This window comes from Gorilla gorilla, chromosome 1 (assembly GCF_029281585.2).
Source record: "Gorilla gorilla gorilla isolate KB3781 chromosome 1, NHGRI_mGorGor1-v2.1_pri, whole genome shotgun sequence".
Lineage (NCBI taxonomy): Eukaryota > Metazoa > Chordata > Mammalia > Primates > Hominidae > Gorilla > Gorilla gorilla.
Window position 1 is genome coordinate 127,714,966 of NC_073224.2, and position 13,020 is coordinate 127,727,985.

At 34.6% G+C, this 13,020-nt stretch overlaps 1 protein-coding gene across 8 annotated transcripts in view; it reads right to left on the reverse strand.

Moving 5' to 3' along the window:
- Positions 1–436: 436 nt before the first annotated feature.
- The window catches only part of CEPT1 (choline/ethanolamine phosphotransferase 1), a 45,110-nt gene continuing 32,526 nt past the window's right edge, over positions 437–13,020 (reverse strand). For 7 of the 8 annotated variants that reach the window (XM_055354571.2, XM_063696080.1, XM_055354545.2 and 4 more), the window contains 5 exons: positions 10,577–10,661; positions 3,205–3,336; positions 2,573–2,731; positions 1,942–2,067; positions 437–1,338 (listed from right to left, as the gene is read on the reverse strand). In XM_055354571.2, the coding sequence (XP_055210546.1) occupies positions 1,219–1,338; positions 1,942–2,067; positions 2,573–2,731; positions 3,205–3,336; positions 10,577–10,661 (622 nt within the window). In that variant the 3' untranslated portion in view covers positions 437–1,218. The remainder of the gene's footprint in view (positions 1,339–1,941; positions 2,068–2,572; positions 2,732–3,204; positions 3,337–10,576; positions 10,662–13,020) is intronic. The other variant, XM_063696089.1, reaches the window with a different exon arrangement.

Here is a 13,020-nt window from a genome sequence, read left to right on the forward strand (position 1 = left end):
GCAAGCAAGCAGCGCTCTGGCTGCCATACAAGACAGTGTAGCTACTGTTTATTCCTGATTATGGGACAGGATATAGATGAAAATCAATAATAAGACACCTCATTTTAGCCAATAGTTTAAATCTTTTCTCCTGTGTCCCTCTTCTTCAAGCAACTGAATTATCTGTATAAAGTGGAAACATATCTGGTTCCCATTTCAAACGACAGTACAGATACCAAAGAGGAGACTGCCAGAAAAGGAGAGTACAAAGTGACCCCTTAGAGAGGCCCAGGCACTTGCTGAAAATTTAGGGGAAGGGTTTGAGATTTCTAAATGACTGATAATCACACAGGTGACAACTACAACACAAAAAAACCATTGACAGGAAAAATGAACATAGTTCTCCTTTTTAAAGTTTCTACAAAATAGAAATGTCACAAGACACATCACAACAATGCAGTGGACCACATTTTCTTATTTATTAAAGAACAGAAATAAATTTTGCTTAAATTTAAAAAAATAACATTAAAACTTAGTTTATCTTTCCACTGAGTAAAACTGAGAAAAAGTTGGCTTTCAGATCATATATTTATTTAAAAAAATAAAATGGGAAATTGACAAAGTTACCACATTATTCTGCATGCTAACAGGATTTCCCAAGCCTGTGAGAGAATCATTTCTTGAGCAATTAAAAAAAAAAAGGACTTCCTCAACAATGTAAAGATAGGAAACCTTTCAATCCAAATTCAAGGTCTTTATTACTAGTTCCACCTCACAAGCTAGTGGGATGTATCTGTGTCACAAGCTGAATTCCTTAGTAAAGAAAGCTTGAGAAGACACTAAACAAGGATGTTACTAAAAGACAATGATTTGTTAAAATTATAAAGCAATCATCTTTTGGCCTGCAAACAGTCAACATTAGAACTCTCCAGCACTGCGGATCTGGCTCCCCATCACAGTATTATTCTGAATCCAGGATAATTACAATCACATGGCATTTTTTTCTGCATGCTTTCTTGGCCCAAACCCTGCATGACAACATATACAATTTACAAGATGGGACTTGAAATTCCCATTCTCACACAGGATAGTTAGGGAGTGTTACCAACAATAAAGAATAAAAGTTATACAACATTCATTATTATAAATTATATTTGTTCTTATCCACCCCCATTCTCCTTAATATGTTCAGTTTCTTTCCTGCAGAAAACATGATGTTCCTATATACCAATTACATCATTAATGATGATTAGAATGAGCTGTAGAGACCTTGATTCTGAAGACATGTATGTGCAGGTGAGACGCAATCTGATTGCAAACACTGACACAGTAGCGGATCAAATCAAAGAAAGAGAAAACCTGGAAAGAAAAGAGACATTCTCAGCACCTGTTTAGGCTCTCCCTAAGCTTCCTGAAAGTAAAGAGGACTGGACTCTGTTCTCTCTACAGATTCACCTCCCATTCCATAAAATAATTCAATTTCCTTGCAATCTTTCCTTCACATACAAACTCTTTGTTAGAGAGACAGATGGCAAATATTTTAAGCTTTATGGGCCTTATTGTCTTTGTCACAGTTGCTTAACTCTGCCATTGTACCATGAAACCAGCCACAGACAATATATAAATGAGTGGCCATAGCTCTGTTCCAATAAAACTGTATTTACCAAAACAGGCTATGGGCCCACAGGGTGTAGTATGCTGATTCATGCTTTTCTACTCAGTCAGAAATTTGCAATTTATGAGCCCTGCCCGATGTAGGCAGGACTAGTAAGATTAATGCAAAAAATAAAAGGCTCAAATATAAAGCCACAGAACTCTCACACAGCCCCATTTATGTGGATTTCTGACATTCCAAATCATTACAATTATATGAACCATCTTTCATGACTGGGTCATCAAAATAAGAAAACAAGCAACCTTCAAACCCTCAAACCATGAAATAAGACTTAGTACAATACCTACCAGGGCAATCCAAAGTACAATATATTCATCAATAAAGCTGTTAAAATACTGGTCCAGAAACAAAAGTGCCGGACCTATGAATGCTGTGTCATGCAAATGCATTTCACTTTTCGTCATGTGTGCAACCTATGAATAAAACAGAATAACGTAGGCATTTTCATAAGAGGACAATTGTGAACTACATAGTAAATAATATTGTGCTCAGATATCAACTTCCAATAATTATTTAGGAATAGCTGTTGAATTCCCAAAACTAAAAACCCAACAATATGAAATGTGTCTGAGAAAGAAAGGGATATATCATGTCAACTAACCCTACAAAAGATGCTTTTCACAAGAAGCCTTAATTTGAGTGTCCAGATTGAGACTGAAGAATGTAAATAAACTGAACAACCAAATTAAACAGTGGATAAAAGGGTAAAAAGTTGTATGTTTTCCAAGAACTTCCAGTAACTTCAAATTGTAGCTTCACAAAAGAGTAAAAATGGTTCCCATGTTGATATCAAGAGATTCTGATTAGAAGAGGGCAAACTCTAGGACCATTTATGAAGCTACAGAATGAGAACTATAGCCATAAATCCAAAATAAGATGAAAGTGAAAAACACAGCAAATAAAAACTCAGGTGCTTACCACAAGCTTATTAGTGATTTTAGCAGACACAAAACCAAATGTCAGTATATAAAGACAGGGATGCTTTTCAAAAAGCTGAACTGCAGATTTCTTGTAGATCATTGCAGCTAATGTAATCACTGATCCAATATGGAGAAAAGGAGAAAGGACACTTGTTCCCTGTACAGAGTGAAGAGAAGAGTTAATAGTATTCAGTACTCATCAGATACTACATGGATCTGCTGCAGAACAGTTCAACTCAAACTTTCAGGAACCTCATGGTGCCTGATAGGCAGCAATTTCTATAAATCACAAACTAGAAGAGCTAATGAAAAGTAGCAGCATAAATTGATTAGGCACAAACTGAGGATTTCACTTAAGAGACCAGGTTTATTTTTACAAAGCAGCTCATACTTTAAAAAACATGTGAATAAGTGTGTTTGTGTGTGTGTATGCATAAAAGTATGAATATATAAAGCATATAAATGTGGGTAAGTATATATAAAATTGAAGTTTTGAACATTAGTTTCTTTAAAGGCTAAGTATAAATTACAAATTAACAAATGATTTTATACATTTGAAATAAAAAACAAAATGACAACAAAACCAAGTCCTAGTGTAAACAAGTGTTGAAAATCTTAAGGTATACTTACTGCTATTGTTGATCCATTTTTGCCAACACCACCTGTGAAGATCACACGGAAGTAATTTGTACAGGAAAATATGGTCCCTGCTACAGTACAAAGTGCAGGAAAAATTTTCATTTGAATATTCAGCACTGGAATCTTTAATGGGTAGAGAGAGAAAACAATTAAAACATATACAAACTAAAATAAGAAAACAGTCTAATATTTGATTCATATTCCCAAAAACTTTCCATTCCCTCCAATTACATAAATATGTAAAGTAATGAAAGTGTCCTTTTCCTCTTCATTATAAGCAATATAGCAAGTCTCAAGAGTTGAGACTATTTAGAAATTAATCTCACTTCAGCCATCAACTTTAAAAAAAAACAAAAAAACCGGATTCAACTTTATTAACTTGTGTCACAAGCTAAGTTAGATTCACCTAATGCATCCCAGTGGTCTTGCAACAGTGAACCAGGATGTGTTCTGGCCTTTTAATAAAAGGAGTGCACCCTGCCTTTTTCCTTGTATGTTTTTGAATTCTACCTCTAAATCTGTAGAACATTCATAATTGTTGTGAGGAAGTATGAAGCATAATAGAAATGTTGCAACTGGATATAAAAATCTGCAGAGTATAGAGAATGGAAGACAAAATGTCTATTCAGAAGAGTTCCCAACTCCAAATTGTTAGGATACAGGCAGCTAGTAAAAGCGGAAGGCAATTAAGAAGGCATTCACATGCAGAAGAAAAAACAGGTCAAGTACATTCAAACAGATTCTACTACTGTGCATACAAAATTTTGAAGTTTAAATGTACTTTTCAGAAAAGTGAATAATACATTCATAAAGTATACTGAAAATGTGTTTATTTACCTGAAGTATGGGGGACAGAGTGGATTGATGTCATGCATTTTTGCAAACACAATATCTATCATTTAAAATGAAATACACTTGTACTGAATTTTAAAAATCATTTAAGAGTCTCTTCTTTTTCGCACCCCTCCCTTTAAATTTTGGTCTCAAATTTTGTCCAATATAGATTGAAAAGAAAGCAACAGTAAAATAAATGACGTCGTCTAGTAATAGAAACAAATGATTATAGAAACAAGATTCCAAAAGCCCCCAGTGGTTTAATAAGCCATGAGTTCTTACAATGAAAAAAAAAATTTTTTTTTTTAAATTGAGACAGAGTCTTGCTCTGTCACCCAAGCTGGAGTACAGCAGTGTGATCTTGGTTTACTGCAACCCCTGCTTCCCGGGTTGAAGTGATTCTCCTGCCTCAGCCTTTTGAGTCGCTGGGATTACAGGTGCCCGCCACCATGCCTGGCTAATTTTTGTATTTTTAGTAGAGACAGGGTTTCACCATGTTGGCCGGGCTGGTCTCGAACTCTTGACGTCAAGTGATCTGCCAGCCTCAGCCTCCCAAAGTACTGGGATTACAGGTGTGAGCCACCATGCCTGGTCACAATGAAAGCATTTTAATTAGGGCTGTTTACACTTTGTACGGCTATCATCTATCTACACTTTTAAAATCAAATAGCAAATGTGGCACTTCCTACTATATAGAAAACCTCAGTTAAGACTGGAAGACATAAATCTTAATGGTTGGATACTTTATTTCTTAAAACTCTCAAGAACTCACTTTGTTTAGATAACTCTGTTACCTCTTGCAAAAATGCACTCTAAAAAAAATTGAAATCAAATGTTCAAGTTTAAATTGTACTGTAGCAGTGTTAAATTTTCTAAAATTAACTAGGTCAACCTAGTTCTAAAATTAACTAGGTCAACTAAGTCAAGTCCTAAACTCTATGGATTATCCTAAATGGTTATCTTCTCCCCCTAAATCTCCAACGTCTACAGTCTAAGTTCAAAACTTGTTTTCAAGAAAGGAGAAAATCAACACCATGGTTGCTTTGAACTCCAAGAGATTTTTCTGCTCTTGTTCAATAAACTAGGGACATTACATTCTCAATCTGATGCACCTGGCTGAAACTCAATACTGTGGCTAGTTTCCTGGTTCCCAGCCTCTCTTCCCACCCCTCCCACTTTTGACTCCATAGAGACAAAAGATCTCTCTGGCAAAAGGGAAAATACTATACTTCCCTCAGATTCCAAAAGAAGCAAAGCATTATTCTATTACAGGGACAGCCCTGTATTAGGGCCAGGGTACTAAATGAGTACCATCTCTGTATAATAGTCATCTGTGTCATAAATGAACTGAATGAGAGTCATAACTGTATTTAAAATTTGGTGAAATTGCTTTGGAATCATAAAAATTGTTGCCCTTTGAAAGAAGAATAAACACAAACATTAGAAAAGCCAGGAAAATTAGTACATGGCTTGGACCACAAAGTAAGGAAGCAAGCTATTGACCTAGGAGCAAAGTATCATAGATTCTTAAGGTTTTCATCACTTTTGTCATATATGTTAGCTATATACACCAAAACATAAGCTCCTGAGTGTTGGATTTTGTTTGAATTGATTTTGTACACTCTCTAGAGCCCTGGTTATTGTAGGTGGCTCAATACACATTTGTTAAATGAAGACTAAAATCTTCTCCCTTTCTCTTACTTTCTATGTAGAACTCCTGTTTTGGGAGAGTATGAAGAAACATCTAGCCCCCACATTAGCAATGAAAAAGAAAGTGAGCTACCAAGAAAATATGAGGCAAAGTGAAGGAAAAGCTCGAGTCAAAGGAATCCCAAGTCTCACCAGGTGATCCTTTAAAAATTGGCACTACTTATAAAAAACACAAAGCGTTGCCATTCTCACCCCACGCTTAAGATCAAGGAGGGTGGCACATTCTCTCTCTCCCTCAAGTCAAAAAGGACAGACACATTCTGTCTTTCCCAATCTTTTTCTTTCTGTCATCATCTTGGAACTTATCAAAGGTGGCCAAAGTGCATCCACTCTTTAGAAATAGCCAAAGAGCTATACCAAAGACATCTTTATGTCAGGTCTGCTTGAAGTTTCAAGTCTTTAAGAGTTGGGAAGAGTAAGAATTCCTTTGGGTCATGGTGTCTGTCCTACAGCCAGGTGAAAACTCTCCAGACTCATACCATGAAGGTATGCATCCAAATAATAACAATGTAATGAAATTCACTTTTAAAAAGGTTAGAGATAGAAAAAGAAAATCTTAAATTATCAGTATCTTTACCAGATTACAAAGGTCATGTCTTTTGGTTCAATAGTTTGTATTAATGCAGACTAATATCAGTTAGTAAATTTTGACTAGTTTTCTCATAAGCATGATAAAATGTCCTTATAGGCTTTGTACATCAGAGCAGAAATAAAAAGTACCATTTTGAGATTAGACACTTTCCTCCAAAGAATGTGGGAATGCCTGTTTGTAAATCATTTTAATGTAAATGAATTCCACCAAAATACAGCAAATGTTAACATAATTACAGTGTCTACAAAGGAAAATCACCCTATCAGAATTATTTAAGTGTAAAGGCATTTTAAAGTCTTGTAGTTCAAGAATGAGATATAATCAATTTATACTACATAGAACGTCTTCAGTCTGACCAAATGAATCCTGAAACCTCACCTGCAGTAGTAACACTCACCTAGTTGCCTTAACTGAATTCCAGAAAGTCCCTTATGGCTTAATACAATTTGATCAATTACTACATTTAAAAGACTCAAGCATCAGTAAAAGTAACCATGAGTTGATTATATTAAGTCTCTTCCAAATAAGAATATATTCTTCTTTGTTTTTTTTAAAGAGTGATATGATAGAACATAGTTCCAAGGCATTCTAAAAGGAATGTCTTTTGGGGAAGTAACAAACAAAAAATGTGCTTTTTGTTTCTTGCAATGTATAAAACAAGCACTGACTTTTATGCATGAAGACAATTGCTTTCCTTTGGAAAAAAAAAGGAAAACCACAACAGCAACAATAACTATAATCTTTGGTAGAAATTCATCTCTTTGGGGAAAAAATTTGGCAAAGAATGGGTAATCCATATGTAATAGATGCAAATCACTTACCTTTACAAAACAGCTGATCTTCTGGAATCAGCCTTATGAAGACATCTGCACTGTTTTTATTTGTTCTGACCATAAACTTGCTTTCTAAATGTCAGTAAAAGCCTTCTAACTTAATGAGGATTTGGAAGGCAATTTCCATTTTATGGCCTCAATCTCAGAAGAGATGTAAATTTCATACCTGAACCCTAAGTAAATATCTTTTCTCCATTTGGCACACAAAAAAGTGAGAGCTCAATATGTAGTATTTGTTCCTGTATTAACAGAATGCAATTCAAAACAGCATATTCAGTAATGAACCCTTAATGCTAAGTAAAAAGAAAAAAATAATATAGTGATCTGGGGTCAATTATGGGAATCCGTATTGGGAGTTGTTACAAAAGAAAAAACAGAATATTTCACTAAGTCTCCAAATATATCACCAGAGAAGTCGGGTTGTTCCCTTTTGGTTTAATGATGCTAACAGTAGGACCAAAGTGCTAACAATAGGATGAAGGGGCAGGGGGAGAATCTGTTTTCCTGTTGCAACCTCACCTCATGAATCCTGAAATTAGATTGCTAGTTTACTGTGTCTGGGAACTCCATTTCAGATGTGAATCTGAGAGTTCCTCAGATAAAATATATAATTTAAAAAGGATGTTTATATTAATTACAAGACAGGACAAAACATTTGATCTTTATAAAAGAAAAAATTATATCTACTATGTACATGTGTAGATTATATGTATAAATCATAATGGAAAAAGGTAAAAAGTATACCTGAAGCAATTTACTACCAGGCATCACCTAAGAAATAAGGATATGTATATAACGTGCACAGACAACTTCATTTACAATGTTTTATGCATTTCCATATTTATAACAAATAATTAGGCACACAGGTTGAGCATCCCTAATCAGAAAATCCAAAATCTAAAATGCTACAAATCCCAAAACTTCTTGAGTGCCAATGTGATGCCACAAGTGGAAAATTCCACACTTGAGCTTATGTGACAGGTCAAGGTCAAAACGTAGGTGCACAAAAGTTTATTCAGCATCCTCAAGGGAAAAACGACCCTCCCAGCCCCCTTCATAGCTGCAATATATCTTTGTGCACAGACCCATATCCTGTCACGTAAGTACACCCACAAAGGGTAATAAAATGGCATTGTGCAGGCTGGACATTCCAACAACAGGTTCTCCCCAATGCCCGACATGGGGCCAAGAACTAAGTGCATTACTGCTTTTCAATTTTGTTTTTGTTTTTCGCTTATTCTCTGCTGTGTGGTATAAAGATATTGTTGAAAATGTCAAAAAGGCCTGCAGATACTTTTTTGGTTAATAGTGATAACATACAGGTATTCTGGTGATGCTATTGTGCTGCTTCACTACCCTGAATACATTATCTTTTCACTGATATGTCTTATTTTTTGCTAAATATATCTATGTGTAAATAAGTGTTAGAAAATGATTGCTTAACAGTAGTATGTAAATTCAGAGTCAGGAGTAACACTGATGCCAAACCACAGATTATCCACATGGGTGGCTAAGATAGTAACACTTTTGCTTTCTGATGGTTCAATACACACACTTTGTTTCATCCACAAAATTATTAAAAATATCATATAAAATTACCTTTGGGCAATGTGTATAAGGTGTATATGAAAATAAATTTCATATTTGGACTTGGTATCTCAAGATACCAAGATATCTCATCATGTATATGCAAATATTGTAGAACTTGAAAACATCTGAAATCTGAAATACTGGTCCCAAGAATTACAGACAAGGGATACTTAACCTGTATAAACCAAACACTGACTTGTTTTCCAATAATTAAGCCAGAAATCCCACTTTTTGGATATTGGTATGCTGAAACTTTATGTACAAGATATTACAAATAATTTTGGGGGGAAAATTTTGGTATACAAGGCTTATAAAAATAATAATCACCATAGTCAAGGGATATAAAAACTTTAGGAATGGGGGTAAGCTTTAGGCTTTATGATCTGCTTTCAGGAAAACAAAAACTATTATTTCCTTCCCATAAGGCAAAACTGTTATTAAAAAAAAGAACTAGTCTACTGAAGAGCAAAAGTAATAAAATTCGTATTTCCTACACATTAGTCTCAAAAGCCAATAGGGTCTCTATAGTGAAATCTATGATACATAAATGAATGATATTATGTACATAACTGAATAGTTTCAGAATTTTCCCAGTTGACTGTGGATTATTTTTATTCCCTCATCTCCTCCCCCTTCACAGATTCATCTTCCCAACAAAAGATACTTAACAATTCATTTCTGGCAATAAATACTGTGGGTGGTGTATCAATTACACTTCCTCAAGTACCTAATTTTCCATCATAAAGTGAGTTAGGTAAGGGAAAAATGTTGCTCAGTAAATTTCCCTTATACTTTAAAATTAATCTGATTTTTAAGAATTGCATTAATTTAGGTCTAGTAAATCTTTTCTTTGTTAAGATTTCACCAAATGAATGATAAATACTGTATTCTGAAGGGGTGATGGTAGAAATCGGCAATTAACTGATGACCAGGGGAGTACATACCATGACAACCCAAATCTAAAAGAATACATTAAAACTATAAGAGCAGCAACAACTTTTATTGAGTGCTTATTATTTGACAGGCACTATTCTAAGTGCTTTACACAATATATTAACTCCTTTAATGCATAAAATAACTTTATGAGATAGGTACTACTAATGACCTCATTTTACAGAGGAGGAAACTAAGCCAGAGAGAGTTACGCAACAGATTAAGTTCACACAGTAGGCCATGGAGCCTGGGTCAAACGCACACAGTCTGGTTCCAGAGCTTGTGTTCTTGGCCCCCATATTTTACTCCCTACCTCAGAGGTCTGTGGAAAAGAATCTGTGTTTGTAGGAGTGACTATATTTCAGGTAGACCTGGAAATCAAGGTCCAAGCTCGTTCAAACAATCCCATGGCACTGATTTCATTCAACAGGTATTTATCCTGTTTTGGAACCAGAGTTAACTTACAATCTCAAATTTGTTATTCAGCTTTAAGTATATGACAGAAAAACTAGTAGACTCATGTAGTTAAGAAAGAGAATAAAAGGTCTAATTTAATCTTGTCACTGGTTAACTTGTTATACTGTCTGCTGTTTCCTCATCTGTAAAATGGGATGACAATACTAATTCAGATTCTCAATGGCCTTCAAAAATAATAGCCCTGGAATAGTCCTAATGTTCTACATAACTTCAAGTAGTAAAATTCATCATCCTCTAAAGAGAAGTTGTGTTCTACTGTTTGCTATGACTTTTCATTTTTGGAAAAAAATAAAAGAATTTCACACATTACCCTTTAACTGGATTATCCCATATTAGAAAACACAAGCAAAAGACAACATGCATTACATGGGATACACAATGTGAACAAAGTTACCATAGATTGCCAAAAAGGTGGTCCTCCAATCACTGCCAGCAAATGCATGATTATTATGAAGATTTGCACTTCAGTCACATCAATTCTGATTAGGTACAAAAAGCCAAAAGAGCAGAATTAGTTACAACAATTTCAAGTTAATTACTTGCAAGCTTAGCAGCATTCCTCTATCATGCACAATAGAAAAAAAAATCTCAAATATTGAGGAAAGGGGAAAAGGAGGCATCAAAAATTTGTTATGAGCAAAATCATATAAAATTCAAAGCCTTTTAATTTAATTTGATGAATTTCAAAGAGCAATAAAAACCCCTCCTTTCCAAAGGAAATTTCTGACTCATTGAAGTTGGGCTGAAACCATAGGTTAACCTTTCCCACCAAAAAAAAAAAAAAAATTGAGGAGGTATTAAATTTTGAGTATCAAGCAGAGGATTACATTGCACTGTTATAAAATATGAAATCTTGAAATAAGTGCTTTGTAGTATCAGATGAAATGGTGTGCTTTAATTAAAGTTAACATAAATCACTAAGACTTTGTAAAACTTACTGTTCTTTAGATATATTCATTTAATGTCTGCCATTGTCTAGGTGTGAAAAAAAAAAACTCCTCCAGTTCTCAAATTCCTATTCTTACTAGGTTAACTACTCTGAGACTTCTGCAAAGAAGATACTGAAAGCAGCCAAGAATTAGCTTTGGGGTTGCTGAAAATAATTTTACAGTCAAGAAGAGACAAACCTCATGCACAACAGGGCAGCAGAAATTAGAAGCCTGAAAGTGTGAAAAAAAAGAACATGGGCAAAAAGATTGAGAAGCAAAACATATGCTGTTTTTCCTTTCCTCTTGTAAACTAGCACCTTCTACAATTTTGAGATTATCATTCTTAGATTACTGGATTCAAATGCCTTCTATTTTGAGAACTTACCCTACAGATATGCTTGCACAAAATGATGTTTGTACAAGGTTATTCACTATGGAATTATAAATTTATAATAGCATAATTTTAAAAAATTCCCTCAGAGGGAATAGTTATATAAATTATGGTACTTCCATAAAATAGAATATTTTACAGCTTTTAAAAAGAGTAGGGCAGCTCTCTATATACTGATATAAAAAGTAGCAAAGATATAGTAAGTGAAAATAAGTTGCAGAATGTGTACAGGCTATTTTTTGTGTAAAAAAAGAGACAAATAATATTCTACTTTTATTTTTGCCAGTAACTGCATAACAAATTTCTGGAAAGATACATTACAAACTAAGAGTGGTGGCTACCTATTGGGGAGTACGGTATAGAACCTGGGGAGCTGGGAGATAAGAATGAGGAGACTTTTCACTGTATACCTTTTTGTAATGCTAGTTTTTCAACAAAGTGAATAATTTATCTATTAAAAGTAATTAGTCTAAAAGTAGATAACAACAGCAAAGGGATTCAATTCCCAGAACAGAACAGAGCCTCCATTTCTAAAAATATGTAAAGCAGATAATCTGTAATGTGAGTTTAAGATACATAAGCTGTCATGCTGTGATAAATAACTGGGTTGAAACTAATGTCTTGCAACTAAAAAAAATGGGTCTTTGTTTGCCCAAGAATGTTTTTTAAACAGAAGCTTATTTAGCTGCAAACATACAGTGATGTAGTTATCTTGATATACACATTGAAAAAAAAAATGGACTGAATTAGGCTAAAAAGAATCTGTAGAGCTGACCTGGTGAGTGGTGTTGCCAATAAGGGGAATTACACTCAGTAGCAGATTCAGGAGACTAAGCAGGTAGGTGTCAAAGATGATCGATTCTGTCTTGGGTGGAGGAGGGTAGACATCTTAGAACATTTTGCTGGATATATGAAGTAGCCTTTTGGAAGGGGAAGGGCCAGAAGTATAGAATTACAAAATAAAAATGGAGGGAACCTCATGCAATTAATCTTTGTACCATGGATGAATATAAAAGAGAACAGGAAACATAAAAGATCTTTACAAAGTCTCAAATTGGGATTCTTAGGGCAAGTTTTATAGAATAGTCATTTGAAACTTTTGACAGAATTTTCTTAACCATTCTAATACTGACATTGTATTAGATGAATAATGTCTTACTGTTATGGAGAGAGGGCCAGGAAAACTTACTTACCAGTTGGTAGTTAGTTAAGAATATTTTTTATTTGCTTATCTGATTTAGAAGAATATTCTGAACTCCAGGATGAGAATCTTCTGCTCTGAATCATGAGAACTGCCTATCATTACTCCTGGAAGTGTGGTTCTAATCTTGACTGTCAATGAAAAAGGGTGCATGCAGTGCAAAGTCATTCCCAGGAATGGGAACTAAAGCAAGCTAAGAGGGACAGGTGGTAGAAATGATAAACAAGAGTTTATGATTTTCTTTAGAAGACAGCTAGTTACATGACAATCCATTCTTCCACCTTTCCACTAAGAAGTCTCAATATGGGCTCAATTTA